Source organism: Gadus chalcogrammus, chromosome 13 (genome assembly GCF_026213295.1).
Source record: "Gadus chalcogrammus isolate NIFS_2021 chromosome 13, NIFS_Gcha_1.0, whole genome shotgun sequence".
Classification (NCBI taxonomy): Eukaryota; Metazoa; Chordata; class Actinopteri; order Gadiformes; family Gadidae; genus Gadus; species Gadus chalcogrammus.
The window spans coordinates 8,642,595-8,663,165 of NC_079424.1; the positions used below are offsets into that span (position 1 = coordinate 8,642,595).

General features: G+C 41.6%; 4 protein-coding genes across 4 annotated transcripts; all 4 read left to right on the forward strand.

Moving 5' to 3' along the window:
- The first annotated feature begins 772 nt into the window (after positions 1–772).
- Positions 773–2,448, forward strand: LOC130402352 (odorant receptor 131-2-like). Its single transcript, XM_056606502.1, has 2 exons — positions 773–1,025; positions 1,660–2,448. Exons 1-2 carry the CDS (start codon positions 855–857, stop codon positions 2,446–2,448), a joined length of 960 nt encoding a protein of 319 aa, XP_056462477.1. The 5' UTR covers positions 773–854.
- A 3,977-nt stretch (positions 2,449–6,425) lies between these two features.
- Positions 6,426–8,084, forward strand: LOC130402353 (odorant receptor 131-2-like). The gene is made up of 3 exons (XM_056606503.1): positions 6,426–6,439; positions 6,530–6,681; positions 7,296–8,084. The coding sequence occupies exons 2-3, from the start codon at positions 6,532–6,534 to the stop codon at positions 8,082–8,084; spliced, it is 939 nt and encodes a 312-aa protein (XP_056462478.1). The 5' UTR covers positions 6,426–6,439; positions 6,530–6,531.
- Positions 8,085–11,869: 3,785 nt separating this feature from the next.
- LOC130402354 (odorant receptor 131-2-like) lies at positions 11,870–13,140 on the forward strand. The gene is made up of 2 exons (XM_056606504.1): positions 11,870–12,007; positions 12,352–13,140. The coding sequence occupies exons 1-2, from the start codon at positions 11,870–11,872 to the stop codon at positions 13,138–13,140; spliced, it is 927 nt and encodes a 308-aa protein (XP_056462479.1).
- A 4,069-nt stretch (positions 13,141–17,209) lies between these two features.
- LOC130402355 (odorant receptor 131-2-like) lies at positions 17,210–18,480 on the forward strand. Its single transcript, XM_056606506.1, has 2 exons — positions 17,210–17,347; positions 17,692–18,480. Exons 1-2 carry the CDS (start codon positions 17,210–17,212, stop codon positions 18,478–18,480), a joined length of 927 nt encoding a protein of 308 aa, XP_056462481.1.
- The last annotated feature ends 2,091 nt before the right edge of the window (positions 18,481–20,571 follow it).

Below are 20,571 nucleotides of genomic sequence, written 5' to 3' on the forward strand. Positions count from 1 at the left end.
TATGAACTACATCCACGCCAGCATGGTGCATAATGCCTTCCATTGATAATAGGTAAGCACTCTGTTAAAATGCCCTCCAGATGAAAAAAAAAGCACTTTCCTGAGGAAGGTCCCATTTATGAGCATCCAAGGGTTTTGTCCTGCGCATATCCAACTAGTAAACTCAAAATGTTCTAATATCTTAACCGTATTCCTCAATGTTTATACTTAGATTATGTCCCATAGGTACTCCTTGTTGACACCATTTGGTGCCATCCCACGTACCATCCTACCATATATAAATCATGAATCAAAGCTGGCACAATCCCTTGTATCATGTAAGCAGGCCCTGGTATCATTGTATTACTGTTAGGCCAGGCACCTTTCTCCTACCATACACAAATACGACACATCCGATCTCAAAACGGGGCTATACACATAGCGGTTGGAGAACATATTTGTCTTGATTTAATTTATGCAGAAACCATTCTGGTTCACAGCCCTTATTTTAGGTAATCCTACTCTGCATTTATGTTCTGGATCAGAAAATAATTGTCAGTAAGTAACATTCTTTATTTATGTGATTGTAAATGTTATGTTTGTTTGTTTGTTTTTATACTTTTTTGTCTGCAAGTGATTATTAGTGAATGCAATATTTCCTTAATCTGAACCTTTTATTCGAGAAATAGCCTTGATTTGCATTTGACAAACCGGGGCAATTAGGAGGACTACGAAAGGATTAAGTGCACATTCTTAAATGTACTATTGTTTATTGATGTAAAACAAAGATCATCGCTAAATCTGCCTTTGTTCAAAGTGAGACATTTTATTTGGAATATATTTGAAGGTATCAATGTTTTGTATGGTTGAATTTGATGACATTGTTCGTTCTAGGGATGAATCAGACCTCTTCCAACATCACGCTGGGGGCCTCACAGAGGGACTCCTTCTCCAAAGCTGTGACGAAGAACGTCATTGTGGTGGCTCTGGGAGTCACTGTCATTTACCTCAATGCCAGCCTTATCCACACCTTCCACAAACAGCAGGTCTCCTGCTCCTTCCACCAGCATTTTTTTTAATGCATATATTTTATCTATGCATTAATATGACTTATAATCAGTATATATTTGACTTGTAGTATATATTCCACGGTACCATTGATCTGACTGGGGTGAAACAAACATTTAGTTTACATGTACAGTGACTCAGTATATGACCTCCTTGTTGCGATCCCGCATAGATTCAGACCAGCGTTCTTATCTCTCTTTCAACCCCATTTCCTCTGCCTGTATGTCTGTACTTAATGAAATGTCTATGGTCTAGGTTACACTTAGCCATATACATTACACAAGGTTACACACAAATATGGCCATTACCTTAGGCTCCTCAAAATAATCTAGACTACTGTAAAGCAGACATATTCTACTCTGAGAAAAGCATGCACTTGCTTGTTTAATTTATCATCGTTATTCAATTTATTTCTGATACATTTTTCTGATTTAAAAGCTTAATTGCTACACTCTCCTTTGCTGCGGCCATCATTTTTTTAATCGGGCTGACTGGCCTTCCTTTTTTGCCATCATCTAAAACTCCCTCCCCTATATTGGTTTCATCATCATGGCACAACCTTTGACCATTAAACCTTATCCCAATCCTTTTCTGCTTTCTGTGCTTTCTCAGATCTTCAACACCAATCCCCGCTACATCCTCTTCATCCACATGGTCATCAATGACACAGTCCAGCTGACCCTCACCATCCTCCTCTTCCTGCTCAGCTACACCCTCTACCGCATCAACGTATGCCTGTGCAGCTTCATCATCCTGCTGGCTCTGTTCACCACTGAAAACACACCGCTCAACCTCTCCTGCATGGCCCTAGAGTGCTACGTGGCAGTGTGTCGCCCGCTGCACCACGCCCGCATCTGCACCGTGCGGAGAACATACCTCTTCATCGGTCTGATCTGGGCCACCAGCACTCTCTCCATCCTCCCGGACCTGTTTGTCGCCCTGGCTACCGAGCCCGTGGCGTTCTTTAGCACAGATGTCTTCTGTGTGAGGGTGACGGTGTTCCGTAGCCCTCACATCATCCTCAAGAGGGACGCCTGGTACGTGTTGCTGCTGGTCGTCATTTGGCTGACCCTGCTCTACACGTACTTCCGCATCCTTTTCACCGCCCGAGCCGCCAGCGCGGACGCAAAGAAGGCCCGAAACACCATCCTGCTCCACGGCTTCCAGCTAATGCTGTGCATGTTGTCGTACGTGGACCCGTATCTGAAAACGCTTCTGAAATACTGGTTCCCCAATAGTTTGACGGACTCATTGTTCGCGTGCTACATCATCATCACCATTTTGCCACGGTCCATCAGCCCCATGGTGTACGGCCTGCGAGACAAGACCTTCAGGATGTACCTGAAGAAACACCTCTTGTGCAGATTAACATTGGTGACGATGGCATCGAAACCCTTATAAACTATCTACTGCGTCAAATGTGGTGGTATTCTGGACCCACAAGGTGCCCGGGCTCTGTGTGCACTACCCGCTAGACCCATGTTGGGGGTTTCAAATTCAATCGTTATGATTGAACATTTTTCAATGGTTTTATCCTTTTGTCATGAAATCAGTTAGGTAGTGGATGAAAGTGATAAACTCTGCTAACCAGAGAGACATTAAACCCAAGGTTGGTAGCACTGGTTGGTTTTATTTACCTCAGTAATACATTTTTCGAAATGCATTGAAAAAATGCATTTTATTGAAATAAATGTAGTTTTCTTTCCATTTAATCTTTCTATGACTGAAAATATATGTGTTTCAGAGTGCTAATCCCAGCGAATTTTTTTACCAATACTAAGTGCTAAGTAAGGAGCATCTTCCAAGGAGATGTTTCTGTCGCTTACAGCAAAAGGCCTCCACTAACTAAGCTAATTATCTCCACAGCAGTCTCCCAGCAGGGAGAGAGAGAGAGAGAGAGAGAGAGAGAGAGAGAGAGAGAGAGAGAGAGAGAGAGAGAGAGAGAGAGAGAGAGAGAGAGAGAGAGAGAGAGAGAATTTACAAGCATCATGTTTATCGGGCAACATGTACACCTACACATGCGTTCTCTAACGAGCTACATATGTTTATGTTCTCATACAAGCTACCTGGGAGGATATTGACTTTTAATCATGAAGCTTGTTGAGGACCCAGGTTGCCCCTTGTGTTCCACCTCCTGGACTCAGTCTGAGGATCACTGGAAAGGTCATGTAGTCCCTCGTCCCTCATCAAGGGAACTTGCTCTGGATGATGTAATGAAAATAATAATTATAATAATCAATATTGTAATAATTAACATTATTTGAACATTCCTTTTGTTTCCAAACTCTGCAGGCAATATTACAAGTTAAGTATAACATATTGAATATAATGATAGAAATAAAAAGTAAATTATGATATATGATAATAAATTATACAACTGGAATTTCATCATTTTAGGGGCAAGGCCACTTGTCCCATTTTTGAGGCCACATAATGAAATGAGACAAGGGAAAGTTTTGAGGTATTTTCAAACTTTACTCAACATCAAAACACTGTAACACTTTATATTAAGGTACACATATTAATCATCAACTAGTTGCTTTTTGGCATGCATATGAGTAGCATATCGGCTCTTTATTATAAAGCACTTATTAATGCCTTATTCTGCATGACCATATTCAATTAGTCCTAATTACTGCTTATTGATAGTAAGTCAGGAACTTGGTGCATTATGATATCTTTGCATTGAGGATTTTTACACAAGTTCGAGGGTGACAAGACCCTGTTGATACCTTTTTATGAAACTGTGTTGGAGTCAGTACTCTCCTAAACTGGGGTCTGCACGGGATGGAGATACTGAGAGGAACAGGAAAGACAGAATCAACTGTATAGCAAGGGTTAGCTCTAGGCTATACTGGGCTTGATTAGCCAAGCTGATTTCCATCATGGATAACACCTCTCACTCTCTGCATGACTGTGGAGGCCTTGGATCTAGCAGTAACATACTGCTAAACTCATGGTGCAAGAAGGAAGCTGGGGATAAAGTCAAGCAGACAGTGACGGGTTGTTTAGATTATTATGATTAGAAGGGTTGTGACACAAAACCTCACATCATTTGTCTAACCTTTGCAATCAACTTTATTCCACACACAAAAGATAAACTTACACACCAGAAGTAACCTGCTTTAAAAAACACACATGGGATCAGGACCATGTCCTGAGTGCAATACCATCCATATCATTGGTTCTCAAAGCGCGGCCCGGGGGCCAATGGCGGCCCGCAGAAACATTCATGGCGGTCCGCAATGATATACAGATGTAAGTAATAAAAAAAAATATATATATATATATATATATATATATATATATATATTTTTTTTAATAATATTAATTTAAACATAAATAAATAAACATAAAGAAAAAAGTCTACTCTCTCTAGCTTTCAATTAAATCCTTTTACATTTGTTAGTTAGTTTTAATCCAACTGTACATTACTTTGAAAGGATGAACCACAGTTTCGTGATTTAGACCTCACTTGACCTCACTCCCAGAGGTCCACGGAGCAATGTTTTTTTTCACCACTGGGATGCTGACGGCGTTTCCAGACAATTTTTTTTGCTTTGGCGTCCCTCAGTCAAATTTTGGGTTCCTAAATTGGTCCTAAGCTGTCAAAACTTTGAGAACCCCTGATATCCAACAGGTCATGTCGGTAGGGGGTTATTAATACAACTCGTATGCCAATACAAATCCTTTTACATGTAACATTTCTCAAAGTTTTATACTATTGAAGTCATGAAGATCATGGAGTCAGGAAATCTATACGTTTAATCAGACCAGGTCACCTATACTAATAGTTATGGGGAATTAGGGAATGAACTCCAAAAACATACACTCAAACATACGCAAGCACACAATTTAAATATGCATGGACTCTGCCCATCATATATGAAACAACTTGCTAAGCAGAGACATCGACAAACACTTCATTGGCCTTTGTAGCACTGGTTTGTTTTAATCGACCTCATTACTTAGGTTCAGTGTGACATTTGTCAAAAAACCAGAGGGGGCATGATTTATCATTTTTTTTCATCATGACGAAATAGGCAATGAACAGGCCTAATTCTTTTTTTTTTTTCTGTTAATGGTAGGCCCGCCCAATTAGCTTACATTTCGAACAGTTGAACATTCATCTTTAATGCAAACTAAAAGACATGGAAGTAACTTTACATTTTCCAAAAAGAAAAACAATTCGGGCGAGACGGGCGGGCGGGGAGGGGCGGGGATGATCCCTTCCATCCCCCCCAACAAATCACACCCTGCTTATGTTTGGAAATGCATTGGCCTTTTTCTAGACATGTAAATGCTCATTTTATTGAGTTATGATTTTCTGTCCAGTTAAGTTTCATGTTGTGTTACGTTGTGTTGTGTGTTTTTATGTTAGTTTCAGGTGGAGATTAAAGATAGTGGTTTGTTTCTAATCATTATCCAAATACACAGCATAATGGTACAATATTTTCAGATTGCTCCTGTGCTCAGTTTTGGATAGGCTGAATCGTGAGCACGGAGAGATGAATGCTTCTGTGAGTAATGAGGAATAGCAGTCGTGGTACCACAAAGCCTTCATCAAGAACCTGACTGTTGTTCTCCTCGGGATCTTTATGAACTACATCCACGCCAGCATGGTGCATAATGCCTTCCATTGATAAGAGGTAACCACTCTGTTAAAATGCCCTCCAGAAGAACAAAAAAGCACTTTCCTGAGGAAGGTCCAATTTATGAGCATCCAAGGGTTTTGTCCTGCGCATTTCCAACTAGTAAACTCAAAATGTTCTGATATCTTAACAGTATTCCTCAATGTTTAAACTTAGATTATGTCCCATAGGTACTCCTTGTTGACACCATTTGGTGCCATCCCAGGTACCGTCCTACCATATATAAATCATGAATCAAAGCTGGCACACTCCCTTGTATCATGTAAGCAGGCCCTGGTATCATTGTTTTACTGGTAGGCCAGGCACCTTTCTCCTACCATACACAAATACGACACATTCGATCTCAAAACGGGGCTATACACATAGCGGTTGGAGAAGATATTTTTCGTGATTTAACTTATGCAGAAACCATTCTGGTTCACAGCCCTTATTTTAGGTAATCCTACTCTGCATTTATGTTCTGGATCAGAAAATAATTGTCAGTAAGTAACATTCTTTATTTATGTGATTGTAAATGTTATGTTTGTTTGTTTGTTTTTATACATTTTTGTCTGCAAGTGATTATTAGTGAATGCAATATTTCCGGAATCTGAACCTTTTATTCGAGAAATAGCCTTGATTTGCATTTAACAAACCGGGGCAATTAGGAGGACTACGAAAGGATTAAGTGCACATTCTTAAATGTACTATTGTTTATTGATGTAAAACAAAGATGATCGCTAAATCTGCCTTTGTTCAAAGTGAGACATTTTATTTGGAATATAACTTCAAATATATTTGAGGGTATCGATGTTTTGTATGGTTGAATTTGATGACATTGTTCGTTCTAGGGATGAATCAGACCTCTTCCAACATCACGCTGGGGGCCTCACAGAGGGACTCCTTCTCCAAAGCTGTGACCAAGAACGTCATTGTGGTGGCTCTGGGAGTCACTGTCATTTACCTCAATGCCAGCCTTATCCACATCTTCCACAAACAGCAGGTCTCCTTCTCCTCCCACAAGCAAATGCTTGCATTAATATGACTTATAATCAGTATATTACTTGTATTACCGAGAGCATATCCACGGTACCCATGATGTGACTGGGGTGAAACAAACATTTAGTTTACATGTACAGTGACTCAGTATATGACCTCCTTGTTGCGACCCAGCATAGATTCAGACCAGCATTCTTATCTCTCTTTCAACCCCATTTCCTCTGTCTGTATTTGTCTGTATTTAATGTAATGTCTGTGTTCTAGTATACGCTAAGCCATATAAATTAAACAAGGTTACACACAAATATGGCCATTGCCTTAGGATCCTCAAAATGATCTAGACTAAAGCAAAAGACATATTCTACTCTGAGAAAAGCATGCACTTTCCTGTTTAATTTATCATCGTTATTCAATTTATTTCTGATAAATTTTTCTGATTTAAAAGCTTCATTGCTACACTCTCCTTTGTTGCGGCCATCATTTATTGAATTGGGCAGACTCTGGCCTTCCTTTTCTGCCATAATCTAAAACTCCCTCCCCTATATTGGTTTCATCATTGCACAACGTTTGACCATTAAACCTTTTCCCAATCCTTTTCTGCTTTCTGTGCTTTCTCAGATCTTCAACACCAATCCCCGCTACATCCTCTTCATCCACATGGTCATCAATGACACAGTCCAGCTGACCCTCACCATCCTCCTCTTCCTGCTCAGCTACACCCTCTACCAGATCAACGTCTGCCTGTGCAGCTTCATCACCCTGCTGGCTCTGTTCACCACTGAAAACACACCGCTCAACCTCTCCTGCATGGCCCTAGAGTGCTACGTGGCAGTGTGTCGCCCGCTGCACCACGCCCGCGTCTGCACCGTGCAGAGAACCTACCTCTTCATCGGTCTGATCTGGGCCACCAGCACTCTCTCCGTCCTCCCGGACCTGTTTGTCGCCCTGGCTACAGAGCCCGTGGCGTTCTTTAGCACAGATGTCTTCTGTGTGAGGGTGACGGTGTTCCGTAGCCCTCACACCATCCTCAAGAGGGACACCTGGTACGTGTTGCTGCTGGTCGTCATTTGGCTGACCCTGCTCTACACGTACTTCCGCATCCTGTTCACCGCCCGAGCCGCCAGCGCGGACGCAAAGAAGGCCCGAAACACCATCCTGCTCCACGGCTTCCAGCTGCTGCTGTGCATGTTGGCGTACGTGGACCCGTATCTGAAAACGCTTCTGAACTACTGGTTCCCCAATAGTTTGACGGACTCATTGTTCGCATGCTACATCATCATCAACATTTTGCCACGGTTCATCAGCCCCATGGTGTACGGCCTGCGAGACAAAACCTTCAGGATGTACCTGAAGAAACACCTCTTGTGCAGATTGACGTTGGTGACGGTGTTACCGAAACCCTTATAAACTATCTACTGCGTAAACTGTGGTGGTATTCTGGATCCACAAGGTGCCCGGGCTCTGTGTGCACTACCCACTTGACCCATGTTGGGGGTTTCAAATTGAATCGCTGAATGAAAGATGTTCAATTATTTTATCCTGTTGTCATGAAATCAGTTAGGTAGCCAATGAAAGTGAAACACTTTGCTAACCAGAGAGACATTATATCCACGCTTGGAGGCACCGGTTGGTTTTATTTACTTCACTCATTCAATTTTCGAAATGCATTGAAAAAATGCATTTTATTGAAATAAATGTAATTTTCTTTCCATTTAACTTTTTTTACGTTTACATTTTACTTTCTATGATTGAAAACAAACCTGTTTCAGAGTGCTACTCCCAGCACAAAGCTTTTACCAATACTAAGTGCTAAGTAAGGAGCATCTTCCCAGGAGATGTTTCTGTCGCTAACAGCAAAAGGCCTCCACTAACTAAGCTAATTATCTCCACAGCTGTCTCCCAGCAGGGAGAGAGAGAGAGAGAGAGAGAGAGAGAGAGAGAGAGAGAGAGAGAGAGAGAGAGAGAGAGAGAGAGAGAGAGAGTTTACAAGAATCATGTTTATCTTGCAACATGTACACCTACACATGCGTTCTCTAACGAGCTACACTTGTGTTCTCATACAAGCTACCTGGGAGCATATTGACCTTTAATCATTAAGCTTGTTGAGGACCCAGGTTGCCCCTTGTGTTCCACCTCCTGGTCTTACTCTGAGGATCACTGGAAAGGTCATGTAGTCCCTCGTCCCCCATCAAGTGAATTTGCTGTGGATGATGTAATGAAAATAAAGATGTGAAGATGTTCCACTTGATGCAATACTGTGCCTGGGCTTTCAGGTGAGCTGCAAAGCAATGGCCGAAATTCATGTTCAGTATGCTTTAATCAGGATTTGAATTCTCAACCTAAGGATCACCTGTACAAGGCATTAACCCATTGAGCCACTGATTAATTTAAACTGCAGCCTCAATCACATGGTCAAAATGTCTATTGATAAGCATACAACATCCAGACACCCCCAAGCACACATTTCTCAAGTGAATTAAGGGCTTTCTTAAAAGCATAGACTTGAAAAATCTTTGAAATTCTGGGGAAATTAAATCTTTGTTGTCAAGAACACTAACGGAAGGAATATAAATATGGCAGAGTAAATTATGAAGGAAAAATGGTTAACGAAGAAGTGAAACATACTGTTTCTTGGCAGTCAGATTCTTGGAAACTAAGGCCCCGTTTACACGAGGACGCTTGCGGGTAAAAATGACAAAATATATTATCGGAAGTGCCTTTCGTTTAGACGGTGACGGCGCTTTTGGGGCATGAAAACGCATAAATCTGAAACCACCCTCCAGAGTGGAAAAGTTGAATACGCTCCGCCGTAGCGTTTCCGTCTAGACTGCCAAGACGCAAAACACTGCTCAGATCTGCTCACGTCGCGTACGTGTTTACGTCACATACATGTGCCAGTACAAGGAAATAAACAAACATGTCAGATTATTTCCATGCGTCGGACCTTCAAGCTGCTCTGGCAGCTCTAACAAGCGTACAGGAGTCTTTCGACGAAATGTACAGGATATGTACAGATAGTACACTAACTGAACAGAGAAGGATGTTTTAGTTTTTTGCGGCATGGATAAGAGAAGAAGGAAGATTATACGCATGCGCTCAGACATGGCGGTGTTGTGTGATAGTGTATCACAGCACCACCTAGCTGCCTGGCATGCATACGCAATCGAATTCCACACACTTTTGCGTCTCCGTATGCACGCAGAATTCCTCCCGAAAACGCTTGCCTAAACGCGGAATAAAAAGTGCAGACGCGACGCCACTTTTGCGTCTTCTGTTCAGACCGTCATCATGTAAACGTAGCCTAATATGCCGTAATGTCGATTGCCTGATGAATTTCAGGTGCTGTTCAATGTTGTGTTTCTTAATTGAGTAGAAATAACAGAAGGTCCTGTTCAGCCTGTTTATAATGCTCTAATCAGGATTCGAACTCTCAACCTATGGATCACCAGAACACAGCATTATTCTGTTGAGCCATTAACATTCCTGAACAGCATAAAGCCTCATTCACATGGTGAAAATGTCGATTGATATGCACACAACATCAAGAAAACTCCAAGCACACATTTCACAAGAGAATTAAGGGCTTTCTTAAAGGGGACCTATTATGCTTTTTTGACTTTTATGACCTATAAACGTTGTTATAATGATTGATAGTCATGTTTAACCATACACAAAAAATGATGTAGATTTTCGGGAAACTTCCTCTCATCTGGGCGCTTTCAGCATTCTCCGTCAACGCTCGGTTTCGTCCTTCTCCGCCCCCTCGCCCCCCTCCTGCCAACCCAAATCCGTTGTGATTGGTTACCTTCCTTGAAGCGCGCGCGGGCAGATTTGACCAGGCATATGGGGGCGCGGCAGGAGTGCCTCTACGTAGATGATTTCCCGGAAATGTGAACAAGTGAATCGCAAACGTTTTCCCGAGTGTTTAGCGCTCTGCACAGCTACCCCAGACTGTCAGCAGGGAATACGTCGAAATGCATGTACGTCATTATTTGACACTTTAGGATGGTTAAACATGACTATCAATCATTATAACAACGTTTATAGGTCATAAAAGTCGAAAAAGCATATTAGGTCCCCTTTAAAAGAGTACAGATCTGAAAATATGCACTGAATTCAATAAATACAAATCGTATGCAAATACAAATCCTTATATTATGCGCTCAGAAATTTGTTACACTATCGACTCGGGTTTCCACATTATTGCTATGGGTTTAATTACAAGAGGTTGAGTATGCGCAATGCGCACGCGAAAACTCTTATAATAATAATTTGTAATAGTTAGTAAACGTTGGTCGGAAATAGGGGCAGATTTTTTTTTAAGATCTTTACCTCCAGACTTTTTTCTATCTCAGAAATAGACTGTTTAAAGTGATGTAACGGAGAACAGCTATGTAATGCAAGTATCATAGTGCTTATAGTGGGATGCTCATTTGCAAAGCCCCTCCCTGTGGGGCATGGGGGTCGCAATTCACCCGTACCGTGGGCTCCCACCCTCGCCGCTCGCCAAACATAGTATAGTACGTGTCTAGGGATATAATCGGGGACAATGGACTCTTGAAACCGACATACAGTACATGCATTGCGTAATCATACATTTTGAACATGAATAGACCCTACCCATTATATATAAAGCGCCTTGCTAGGCAGAGACATCGACAATCACTTACCTGGCCTTGGTAGCACTGGTTTGTTTTAAATCTACATCAGAACTTCAGTTTGGAAATGCATTGATCTTTATTCGAGACATGTATATAGTATATATCTTCTAATTATAATTAACTGTTCATGTCATTTGGTTTTTACGTTGTGTAATTTAAACTGTGTTTAGGACTACATTCAACACCATGTAAGTATAGATGGTTAAAAATGTAGTACTCAGAGCCTTCTCTTACAACTCTAGTTCATCCTTCTTTGCCTGAGGATTGTTTTGAAGAAGAGTTTTATGGGAGAGGAGGGTTCTCACTATGAGTGGTTGGTGTTATGCATTACCTACTTATATTTTATTATTTGTTACATGATTCTGGTCAAAGTGAATTCTAAGTGAGGCTGGCTACAAATAGTTTGAGTTCTTAATTAGTGGTTAGTGTCTAATCTTTATCAATTCATTACTAAATACACAGCATGTTGGTCAAATATTTTCTAATTACTTGTGTGCTTGGTTTTGGAGGCTGAATCGTGAACACGGAGAGATGAATGTTTCTGGGAATAATCAGGAGCAGGAGTCGTGGTACCGCGACGCCTTCATCAAGAACCTGACTGTTGTTCTCCTCGGGATCGTTATAAACTACCTCAACGGCAGCATGGTGCATACCTTCCACCGAGAAGAGGTAACCACTCCGTGAGAATGCCTTCGGGAAGAACCAAAAAGAGGTGGCCAGAGGATTTGTCTAGTCGAAAATGATATTATGATGATGATAGCCAAACTTCAAGATAAACACCTGATGTTGTTTATTTTGTCTAAAATGATTTGTTTTGTTTGCCTGTTTGTATCTTATTTTAATATAGTTGCTGTTTTTCTTTAATGCTTCTCCTGCTTTGCTGCTGCTCTCTTCTTAATGTCTTTCTTCATTTTCATCTGTTTTATTAAAGATCAGATTGCAAAACATACTACTCGCTACAATCATATTTTGCAGTTCTGATGCTAATATTAATATTTCTTTCCTCCCCTGAGGTCCTCCGAGAAAACCCCCGCTACGTGCTCTTCATCCACCTGGTGGTCAACGACATGATCCAACTCTTCATCACTATCTCCCTCTTCATCTGCACCTATGTCTTTCTCACCATCAACGTGTCAGTATGCTGCCTGCTGATGACTGCTGCTGTCTTCACCACCCAGAACACCCCTCTCAACCTGGCCACCATGGCGGTGGAGTGCTACGTGGCTGTCTGCCTCCCGCTCCGCTATGCCACAGTGTGCACGTTGCGGCGTGCGCACCTGGCCATCGGCCTGATGTGGGCCACCAGTGCTCTGACGGTGCTTCCCGACCTCTTCATACTTTTAGCCACCGAGCCGCTGAACTTCTTCCTGTCCCGCGTTTACTGCGACCGGGACAGAGTTTTCCGCAGCATCTACAGCGTGGCCAAGCGAGACGCCACCAACATCACCTTACTAGTCATTGTGTGGCTCACGCTCCTCTACACCTACTTCAACATCTTGTTCGCCGCAAGGTCAGCCAGCACGGACGTCAAGAAAGCGCGCAACACCGTCCTGCTGCATGGCTTCCAGGTGCTGCTGTGCATGATGGTGTATGTTCAGCCCATTATGCTGAAGGGCTTCATGCTGCTCTTCCCTGAACATTTCTCTATGTTGCGCTTCCTCTCTTTCATCCTGACCCAGATCCTTCCCCGTTTTGTCAACCCCATCCTGTACGGTCTCAGAGACAAGACCTTCCGGAGGTACCTGAAGAAGTATATCCTGGGTAGGAGCCGGCCCTGCGGCCGGATGAAGAGCTTCTCCTGAGCGACCGTTGAGTTTCATTCAAATGTGGGGTATTGAAATTAGCATTCATATATATTGGAATGTATGAAACATTTAACGTTTCATATGGAATACGAAAATAAAGCGGTATTCTAGGATCAATTCATAGAGCACACTTAAAAACAACAGTTGGTTGACCAAAATTGTGAACAAATAACAATAAAAGACAACAGGGCACACGACAAGGCCGGAATGGGAAAATCCCTCAGGCCAGGAAATATAGTGTAAAATATAGCCCCAGTCTGGCCAGTTATTAATTGGGGGGTATAGAGAATTACATCTTGGAGTAGCCCAGGGCGGTTATCCGTGGTCAAAACAATCGTACAAAAGATAGCAGCGCTCCAAGGTCACTTAGATCTTCATCTCAGAATCCTCTCTGTATCCCCAATACACTCCTTAAAACCATGGGTGATAGAGCCTTCTCTGTTGTTGCCCCCAAACTCTGGAATACTCTACCTTTACATATTAATTCCTCTCCCACCAATGAACGCTTTAAGTCCAACTTCAAGACTTTTCTTTTCTCCCAAGCTTTTAATCTGCCATAACCCGCCCCCCCCAATTTTTCCTTTCTCCCCCCTGATGTCCATCAGTCTGCTTAAATGACACACAGACGACTGAAATACAAACTTGAGTTTTGGATTAGTGATATCATATTATGCTTGATGGCTTTATGCTTGATGTCTGTTGTGGGCTATAAATAAAATCCTTCTAAATGTATTATGGTGTTATACAATAATCATGAAGTCAGGTAATCAACAAGTTCAGTCGGACTGGGTGTACATTTATATTGTGGCGATCAAAGCCGTGGTCGCTGCGTTCCGGGTTGCCACAAAGGATCCTGGGACGGTTCGGACTATCGCTGGTTGGACTTACAGCTCCCTTCTGGGTCTGTTTCACCAGTGACATTATGTGTGGGGTTGTTGGGGGGAATAGACCTCGTGAAGGGTGGGGTCCGGCGGAGCGACACCGTCCCCGAGGCAGTCATGCTTGTGGGTTTTGTCGAGGGTCATTTCATTGTCATTTACCTGTTGAAATAAGGGCAACTCTCGGGGTTGTGTGGTGTATTTATTTCATTAGTTAGGGTTTATTCGATAGGGACAAATACAGTACATAGTACATAGACAAACTGAGAACAGCTATCCAATGCAAGTATCATAGTGCTTATAGTGGGATGCTCATTTGCAAAGCCCCTCCCTGTGGGGCATGTAGGTGGCAATTCACCCGTACCGTGGGCTCCCACCCTCGCCGCTCGCCAAACATAGTATAGTAGGTGTCTAGGGATATAATCGGGGACAATGGACTCTTGAAACCGACATACAGTGCATGCGTAATCATACATTTTGAACATGAATTGACCCTACCCACTCATTTGCAAAGCCCCTCCCTGTGGGGCATGGCCCGTGGTTCTATATATCAATATATATCAGGGAGTGTGTTTTGCAGCTATATTGAAGGATGCAGAAAATCTAAAACATTTTGTAATCAATGCATATTGCATTGTTTCTAGTAAAGGCTCACTGGACACTTTGTTTCAGTCTGCAATGCTCAAAAGAGTAAGACCATGAAGCTGAGGGGTTGACTAAGCAACTTGTAAATCATTTTGGACACAAATGTTTTTTATTTAGAATCCAAGCCTTATAAATGCTCACAGCATAACCAAAAGTAATATCCGTTAAGGTTCTGAAGGAAAGTTCTAGTAGCTCATGTGTTTTATGCACAATTATCTATCAACTTTCTGGGCAAAACTAACTTCAATCATGGTTGTGTGTGATCAACACTTTGATAAGTTTTTCTCACTCATTTCTGGGGAAAAGAGTGCCCTAAAGAATTCTAGGAGTAGGTCTATCTAGTAACAGCAAATTTCTGGGAGAAGCATGTATCATCCAAACTTTGATTAAAACAAGTTCAGTTATTGGTAAAATAATAATAATAATAATAATAATAATAATAATAATAATAATAATAATAATAATAATACAAATAATAATAATAATAATAATAATTTGAAATAGTTGGTCAGAAATAGGAGTGGAAATCTTATATGTCACAAAGTCAAATCCATGTAATTATTTTCTTTCTCAACAGCATACTCATGAAAAATGAACTACTGCATTTGTACTACTGCAACTAGCAACACTGGCCTGGCCTGCTGCTATTTCAGTGTCTTGACTGCACACACAAAAAAAGCTGCAGCCTGTGGTGGCATTAAGAAGGCCAGGCTCCCAGGAAATTTCCAGTGTTCTCGATCGCCAGTCCGGGCCTGGTATAAAGTATGTGCGTCATTCAAGCAGAATAATACATGTAATCAATGGTTTGGCCCCTAGGTATATAGGTGACCTATTAATTCCGTACAGCGCTCCAAGGTCAATTAGATCTTCGTCTCAGAATCCTCTCTGCATCCCCAATATACTCCTTAAAACCAAGGGTGATAGAGCCTTCTCTGTTGTTGCCCCCAAACTCTGGAATACTCTACCTTTACATGTTAAGTCCTCTCCCACCATTGACCGCTTTAAGTCCAACTTAAAGACTTTTCTTTCTCCCAAGCTTTTAATCTACCATAACCCCCTCCCCCCCCATTTTTCCTTTCTGCCCCCCTGATGTCCCCATGTAAAATTAGTAATGTTGTTGTACAATTGTAATTTTTTTTTTTGTTTGTTAAGCACTTTGGGTCAACCCTGTTGGTTTTTTAAATGTGCTGTACAAATAAAGTTGACTATATATATATATATATATATATATCAGTCTGCTTAAATGACACACAGACGACTGAAATACGAACTTGAGTTTTGGATTAGTGATATCATATTATGCTTGACGGCTTTATGCTTGATGTCTGTTGTGGGCTATAAATAAAGTCCTTCTAAATGTATTATGGTGTTATACAATAATCATGAAGTCAGGTAATCAACAAGTTCAGTCGGACTGGGTGTACATTTATATTGTGGCGATCAAAGCCATGGTTGCTGCGTTCCGGGTTGCCACAAAGGATCCTGGGACGGTTCGGACTATCGCTGGTTGGACTTACAGCTCCCTCCTGGGTCTGTTTCACCAGTGACATTATGTGTGGGGTTGATGGGGGGAATAGACCTCGTGACGGGTGGGGTCCGGCGGAGCGACACCGTCCCCGAGGCAGTCATGCTTGTGGGTTTTGTCGAGGGTCATTTCATTGTCATTTACCTGCTGAAATAAGGGCAACTTTCGGGGTTGTGTGGTGTATTTATTTCATCATTCATGGTTTATTCGATAGGGACAAATACAGTACATAGTACATAGACAAACTGAGAACAGATATCCAATGCAAGTATCATAGTGCTTATCGTGGGGTGCTCATTTGCAAAGCCCCTCCCTGTGGGGCATGGCCCATGGGGGTTGCAATTCACCCGTACCGTGGGCTCCCACCCTCGCCGCTCGCCAAACATAGTATAGTACGTGTCTAGGGATATAATCGGGGACAATGGACTCTTGAAACCGACATACAGTACATGCATTGCGTAATCATACATTTTGAACATGAATTGACCCTACCCATTATATATAAAGCGCCTTGCTAGGCAGAGACATCGACAATCACTTACCTGGCCTTGGTAGCACTGGTTTGTTTTAAATCTACATCAGAACTTCAGTTTGGAAATGCATTGACCTTTTTTATACTAATGTAATTAGTATATATCTTTTCATTATAATTAACTGTTCCTGTCATTTGGTTTTTATGTTGTGTGATTTAAACTGTGTTTAGGACTACATTCAACACCATGTAAGTATAGATAGTTAAAGACATAGTAGCCTACTCAGAGCCTTCTCTTACAACTCTAGTTCATCCTTCTTTGTCTGAGGATTGTTTTGAAGAAGAGTTTTATGGGAGACGAGGGTTCTCACTATGAGCGGTTGGTGTTATGCATAACCTACTTATATTTTATTATTTGTTAGATGATTCTGGTCAAAGTGAATTCTAAGTGAGGCTGGCTACAAATGGTTTGAGCAGCATGTTGGTCAAATATTTTCTAATTACTTGTGTGCTTGGTTTTGGAGGCTGAATCGTGAACACGGAGAGATGAATGTTTCTGGGAATAATCAGGAGCAGGAGTCGTGGTACCGCGACGCCTTCATCAAGAACCTGACTGTTGTTCTCCTTGGGATCGTTATAAACTACCTCAACGGCAGCATGGTGCATACCTTCCACCGAGAAGAGGTAACCACTCCGTGAGAATGCCTTCGGGAAGAACCAAAAAGAGGTGGCCAGAGGATTTGTCTAGTCGAAAATGATATTATGATGATGATAGCCAAACTTCAAGATAAACACCTGATGTTGTTTATTTTGTCTAAAATGATTTGTTTTGTTTGGCTGTTTGTATCTTATTTTAATATAGTTGCTGTTTTTCTTTAATGCTTCTTCTGTTTGGCTGCTGCTCTCTTCTTAATGTCTTTCTTCATTTTCATCTGTTTTATTAAAGATCAGATTGCAAAACATACTACTCGCTACAATCATATTTTGCAGTTCTGATGCTAATATTAATATTTCTTTCCTCCCCTGAGGTCCTCCGAGAAAACCCCCGCTACGTGCTCTTCATCCACCTGGTGCTCAACGACATGATCCAACTCTTCATCACTATCTCCCTCTTCATCTGCACCTTTGTCTTTCTCACCATCAACGTGTCAGTATGCTGCCTGCTGATGACTGCTGCTGTCTTCACCACCCAGAACACCCCGCTCAACCTGGCCACCATGGCGGTGGAGTGCTACGTGGCTGTCTGCTTTCCGCTCCGCTATGCCACAGTGTGCACGTTGCGGCGTGCGCACCTGGCCATCGGCCTGATGTGGGCGACCAGTGCTCTGACGGTGCTTCCCGACCTCTTCATACTTTTAGCCACCGAGCCGCTGAGTTTCTTCCTGTCCCGCGTTTTCTGCGACCGGGACAGAGTGTTCCGCAGCATCTACAGCGTGGCCAAGCGAGACGCCACCAACATCACCTTACTAGTCATCGTGTGGCTCACGCTCCTCTACACCTACTTCAGCATCTTGTTCGTCGCAAGGTCAGCCAGCAAGGACGCCAAGAAAGCGCACAACACCGTCCTGCTGCATGGCTTCCAGGTGCTGCTGTGCATGATGGTGTATGTTCAGCCCATGATGCTGCAGGGCCTCATACAGCTCTTCCCTGGAAGCTTCTCTGGGTTGCAATTCACTGCTTTTGTCCTGACCCAGATTCTTCCCCGTTTTGTCAACCCACTCCTGTACGGTCTCAGAGACAAGACCTTCCGGAGGTACCTGAAGAAGTATATCCTGGGTAGGAGCCGGCCCTGCGGCCGGATGAAGAGCTTCTCCTGAGCGACCGTTGAGTTTCATTCAAATGTGGGGTATTAAAATTAGCATTTATATTTAGTGTAATGTATTAGACAATAAACATGTCAGTTCAAATAAAATAAAAAAATCCCATAAAGCTGTATTTTATTATCAATGTTAGAGGATTGATTAAAATTGTATTAACACTTTATTAACCCTAACACTTTATTAATATGAGTTCAAGTTTAATTTAAGGAAATCCTTAGAAGAATCCTCAGAAGTAGCCTGCTACACAACTAACCCAAAGCTTTATTAACACAGATTTATATTGACATTTCGGATGCTTCCTGGGTCACTGTGATATCCTTGGTATTGCAATAAGAGCCAACCAAGTTTAATTTTCAGGGGAAAATAGGAGCAAAGGGAATTAACATATTTATTGTGCAGTCATCGCAATTTTCAGCCCAATCCCAGCCCAGTTATGAACACATTTAAAACTCTGTCATTGACCGTCCCCAGCATGGCCACTAGAATGCTATATAACATTCTAGTGTGACTTTACTCATGAAAACCCTTATACAACACCGAAATGAATACTGAGAGCATAGACAAAAACTACAACCATCAATGTATTTCATTATTGATACTTAATTGTAACATATTTGTAACATTGTTACTTTAGTGTAACATGCATTGAAACATTAACATTGTAACTGTGTAAAATGTAAAATTAGAACTTGTACTTTAGTGCAATATTCATTGTAACATCGTCATTGTGAAATTTAAGTGTTCATTCACAAACAACTAACAATTGAACAAACAGGGTACATTAAGGAAAGAGATGGCCTGTAGAATATGGATTCAAATAGAGGCCTAGACTGAACAAAATAGAATGATATACACACATATATACATGTATGTATATTATCTATCTGTATATATATATATATATACTGTATGTACATAGATTTTTCATGTATATTTTTGAGTTTTGAGGGACTCGAATCAAGGTAGCCTTTCATTTTGTCAGTTTGTTTTTGGATTCAGGCCTATAGAAAAGAATTGGCCAAAAAACAAGTAGACATCTCACAATTTTAGAGCCGGTATTGTGAAACTACTACGTTCTCTGTGGACCGACTAGCAATACTACATTTGGGTGGGAGACTGGGTTGTAATAGGGAATGCGGAAAACAAAACAACAAATCAAGTCATATTTGTGTATGTACAGACACGCAAACATCCCTGCACGTACGCACACACACACTACCACACCCACTCACTCACTCCCTCACTCACTGAAGCCACTGAGTGCTGCTTTCTCTGGTATATATAAATTACATCCCAGTGCGGGCGGTTGACCTGTAGCTGAAGACCGCAACATCTCAGGGTCTGAACATATTCTCTCTCAGGCTAACCCCAGCTTGTGGGGTCCTAGACTCGAGGGTTCCTGGATTTGTGCAGTCCTGAATTTGTCTAGTCCTTCATAATCCTGCAGCCACCTCACAAGAAAATTCAGGAGGTAAGCACTTTTGATGGACATTTTTAGGATATATACAAATAAGAATAATTGACCAAGTAAAGCATGTAATAAAAATTGGGGTGGCTATAAAACAAGTATAGACTGGTGCACAGACTGCTTTAGGAGAGCACCGGCACAGTGCAGAGCATATCAATCAGAAATACCAACATTATCACTAATTTGTTTATACTAATCTGTACAATTAAAGCCAGAAATACTCCTAGAATAATAACCCTCCAAAAATAGGAATGGACTAATTCTATACAGCTATACTTACTATGTTATTGAATTAAGCCCTAATTATTGCAGCTTTATGTCTGCTCAATGTTTTTAACAGTACATGAGGGCATTGTTGATAATTGCTATATTGCCTAATAAATATTGTATTCAGAGTTTTTCGGTGAGCCTTGCAGATCTGGAGGCTGGGCAGGGTTTGGAGGGATTAGGGAGGCAGGAGTGAGGGGCAGAGTGAAATTGTCTTTTTTTAGTTCAGACTGGAGCTTCTCAAAATTGCATTGTCCCTTCATATTATTTTAACTTAAAATAATGACTCATGATTCATTGCTTTTTATTGATTGTTGCAAAAATAAATGTCATGATTATTGTGATATTATTAT

What these genes read in the sequence shown, in the direction of transcription:
- LOC130402352 (XM_056606502.1), top strand. Translation starts at nt 855, where the DNA reads ATGACATTGTTCGTTCTAGGGATGAATCAGACCTCTTCCAACATCACG. An exon ending in ACACCTTCCACAAACAGCAG is followed by an intron (nt 1,026 to 1,659) that starts GTCTCCTGCTCC and finishes GTGCTTTCTCAG; the next exon opens with ATCTTCAACACCAATCCCCG.
- LOC130402353 (XM_056606503.1), top strand. Translation starts at nt 6,532, where the DNA reads ATGAATCAGACCTCTTCCAACATCACGCTGGGGGCCTCACAGAGGGAC. An exon ending in ACATCTTCCACAAACAGCAG is followed by an intron (nt 6,682 to 7,295) that starts GTCTCCTTCTCC and finishes GTGCTTTCTCAG; the next exon opens with ATCTTCAACACCAATCCCCG.
- LOC130402354 (XM_056606504.1), top strand. Translation starts at nt 11,870, where the DNA reads ATGAATGTTTCTGGGAATAATCAGGAGCAGGAGTCGTGGTACCGCGAC. An exon ending in ATACCTTCCACCGAGAAGAG is followed by an intron (nt 12,008 to 12,351) that starts GTAACCACTCCG and finishes TCCTCCCCTGAG; the next exon opens with GTCCTCCGAGAAAACCCCCG.
- LOC130402355 (XM_056606506.1), top strand. Translation starts at nt 17,210, where the DNA reads ATGAATGTTTCTGGGAATAATCAGGAGCAGGAGTCGTGGTACCGCGAC. An exon ending in ATACCTTCCACCGAGAAGAG is followed by an intron (nt 17,348 to 17,691) that starts GTAACCACTCCG and finishes TCCTCCCCTGAG; the next exon opens with GTCCTCCGAGAAAACCCCCG.